At 38.1% G+C, this 3,628-nt stretch overlaps 1 protein-coding gene across 1 annotated transcript; it reads left to right on the top strand.

Moving 5' to 3' along the window:
- The first annotated feature begins 239 nt into the window (after positions 1-239).
- On the top strand, positions 240-1,491 carry LOC109240279. Its single transcript, XM_019406909.1, has 2 exons — positions 240-851; positions 1,042-1,491. The coding sequence occupies exons 1-2, from the start codon at positions 240-242 to the stop codon at positions 1,489-1,491; spliced, it is 1,062 nt and encodes a 353-aa protein (XP_019262454.1).
- Positions 1,492-3,628: the final 2,137 nt, after the last annotated feature.

The raw sequence follows: 3,628 nt of genomic DNA, 5'->3' as shown, positions 1-3,628 counted from the left end.
AGGTCATAGTGAAGATCAAGGCTTGCCTCTAGATAGGGGGGGGGGGGAGGGGAGGGGATCCAAAACTATATAATGAATTGGTTAATGTGGAATGTTAGGGAAATAAATAAGAGGTATAAGCAAAAGGAGCTGAGGAATTATTTGAAACAAAAAAAATTAGACTAGCAAGACTCATAGAAACAAGAACAAAGGAGCACAATTCAAAGAAGATCAGCAACAAAATAGTAACAAAATGGGAGATGTATGATAACTACCAAGCTGTAGTGAATGGTAGAATTTGGTTGGTCTGGGATCCACAATGGTGTGAAGTTAGAATGGTGAGAGATGAAGCCCAAATATTTCATTGTGAAATCACAAGTAAAATAGGAGATATTAAATGTTATCTTACTATAGTGTATGGTTTTAACGCTGTGGAGCACATGAGAGCATTATGGGAGAACCTGAAAGATGTAGCTATGGGCGTGAACAAACCATGGCTTATAGCTGGAGATTTTAATGCAGTAATGTATCAAGATGATAGGATGTTTGGCAATCCAATCACTTATACTGAAGTTAAAGAATATTCTAAGTGCATGCGTGAACTATTACTAACAGAAGTCCAGTGGAGAGGAGACTATTATACCTGGTCAAATAAGCAACTGAACAATGACAGAATAAATAGCAGGTTAGATAAGGCCTTTGGTAATCATGAATGGATGATGACATGGGGGCATTTGATAATGCAGTATGATGAGCCTTTCATTTCTGACCATGCACCTATGTTGTTAACAATAGTGTCTTCTAATAGCAGCATCAAAGTTCCTTTCAAAATTTTCAATATATGGGCTGAGCATAAAGAATTTTTGGAGATAGTAAAGAAGGCCTGGCAGCAGACATAATCCACAAGTAAGATGAAGAACATATGGATGAAGTTGAAAAGTCTCAGACCAATATTAAGGAGACTGAATAATGAGGAGTTCAAGTCTATTAATCAGAAAATAGGGAAGGCAAGGCAGGATCTAAAGATTACTCAAGAACAAATACATCTAAGAAATAATACAGACTTGCTTGCAAAAGAAAGAGTTGATACAGTCTTTGGAGAAATGGTCATCGGGAGAAGAAAGTGCTTTACAACAAAAGGCTAAGGCAAGATGGATAAAGTTAGGGGATTCCAATAATAAATACTTTTTAGCACTGATCAAAGAGAGGACTCAAAGGAAGAAGATAACAGAACTCACATCTCTCACTAATAGGAAGCTTGTTGAACCAGAGGAAATCAGAGAAGAGATAGTAAATTTCTACAAAGGCTTGATGGGATCTACAGCTTATGTGCTGCCAGCAGTTAAAAAGCAGACTATCAGGAAAGGGCCATGCATCACTCAGCAACAAAGATTATGTGCAGAAGTGACAGAAAAAGAGATTTATGATGGACTATCCTCAATAGGGAATGACAAGTCACCTGGTGTAGATGGATACAATGCTTACTTTTTCAAACAAGTATGGACTATGTGAAGGCAGAAGTTACTGAAGCTATTAAGGAGTTCTTCAAAATTGGGAAAATGTATATGCCAATTAATTGTACGGCTATTACTCTAGTTCCAAAGACCGCTAAGCTAATTATAGTGAAAGAGTATAGACCTATAGCATGTTGTATTGTGATATACAAAATGATTGCCAAAATACTAGCTGTCGCGCCCCCTTTTTCTCGCAAAATTGGGTTTATGACATTTAAGAGGACAACTCGTTCCCTTTTGGGAATTGAATTTTGAATTGAAGAGTCGCCACCTAATGATTAAAGTGCATTAGGACACTAGGAAGAATTTGATTTAGAAAACCAGAGTTTGGGTAAGGGCTAGAAATTATCCCGAGGGGAAGGTGTTAGGCACCCCTCAGGATCCACTATTGTGGTTCCCGGCCATGCTACAATTGTGACTTTAAGTACGAAGAACAAGTAAGAAAATAAAAGCTTCAAATATGAGGGAATATCACATATGGAGGCAAATGAATTAAAGTTTTGAAGAAACAAAGAAAAGCTGAGATTTTGAGAAAATAGTTGGAAAATTCTGAAAATAAAATAAAACAAGTAAAGGGAAGGGGGTCCTAGGTTTACAAATAATATGGATCACATCAGTGCAATACCCGGTAATCACTCCTCAGAAGAGGGGCTACACGTAGTATTAGCGCACCGGTCATCATATCCATATCTACCCTTTCCCACCCTGTTAAGGTATTAAAGCGCGGAATAGTCTCGTTACTTATTGCATGCTATTACCCGTCCCAAAAATCCTATCAGTCCCGGAGGAATTTGAGACTACTAGTCCTAAAGGGGAGGGAGATTTGGGCTTTTCAGAGTTTAAAAGGATAAAATTCTAAGGCGACAAACAAAAACACATAAAGCAGATATGGGAAACACATAACAGTTAAAAAGGCTCAGATAGGCCTCCTCACTTAAAGACAAATTGTTTAGCATGTCTTGCACGTACCGGTTATGGTCTGAATTAATCTTAAAGCGTTAAGGCAGGATGATTTATCACATATTTTCAGATAAGAAGTCCGAATTAGGCCTGCCTGCTGGTTGTAGTTATCAAAGACTGGTGCAGTTAATTAATTACCTAATGGCTTGCCTAGGTGAAACCTATAGGCATGCTATCTAATAATGCAGGGGTACACTGATTTTAAAGAAGGCTTGCTGATTATAAAAAAATAAGTTCTCCAGGTATTGAGTATCGTTACCACTGATTTTAGACTTGTAGACGATTCAAATTCAGTTGATTACTCCTATAGGCATGCATTCTAAGCGTGGTTGGTTTTAAAAAGTTTATAGAAATGCAGGAGTCCTATAGGCATGGTATCTAGAAGGCAATTTGTTATTTAAACCTATAAACTAGTGATAGATGTTTATGCAGAATTTAAGAGATCCTATAGACAGGTTCTCTATATGAGAAGCAGAAATGCAGAATCCTATAGACATGTACTCTATATGAGATGAAGAAATGGAGAATCCATTTGACATGTTCTCTATATGAGATGCAGTAATGCAGGAACTATTGATACGATATCTATGTATGAAAGATAGAACTTATAGACATGATTTCTAAAATGCAGAAGTGCAGAAAACCTATAGGCAGGATTTCGAGAATGCAGAAATGAAAGCAGGATACGATTGCAAAGGTAAATACCTAAGAGCATGATGTCTACCCTTATGCATACATGAGTGTCCCTTCCCTTTTCAATAAAACCCCCATAAGTTATTACAAAATTATTACAAACCAGAACAAATCAAGAAGAGTAAAATTACATAAGAAATTAGAGTACAACCAAGGAGAGCCTAATTCAGACGCCAGGTCTGAAATATGAAATAAACCAACTCCAAAGATCCAATTTCCAAAGCCTTTCTCTTATTTGAGATGTGTCAAAGTTCCCTAAGAGTCTCAAGTGGACTCCGGCAGTGCTTACACCCAAACACATTGTAGAATTGATTTATAGTGCTGTGTGGAAGGGCCAGCCCTCAAATGTCCAAGTTCAGAGGGAGCTCGAGGTCCCAAGGCAAGGCTCATAGGAGGGGGGCAGAACTTAGAATCTAAGAGTGAGTGTAGGTGCAGAAGGGGATTTAGGGGGAAAGCCAAGACAGGCTGGTGGTCATACCCAG

This window comes from Nicotiana attenuata, unplaced genomic scaffold (assembly GCF_001879085.1).
Source record: "Nicotiana attenuata strain UT unplaced genomic scaffold, NIATTr2, whole genome shotgun sequence".
Classification (NCBI taxonomy): Eukaryota; Viridiplantae; Streptophyta; class Magnoliopsida; order Solanales; family Solanaceae; genus Nicotiana; species Nicotiana attenuata.
This window is presented reverse-complemented; position numbering and strand designations above follow the sequence as displayed.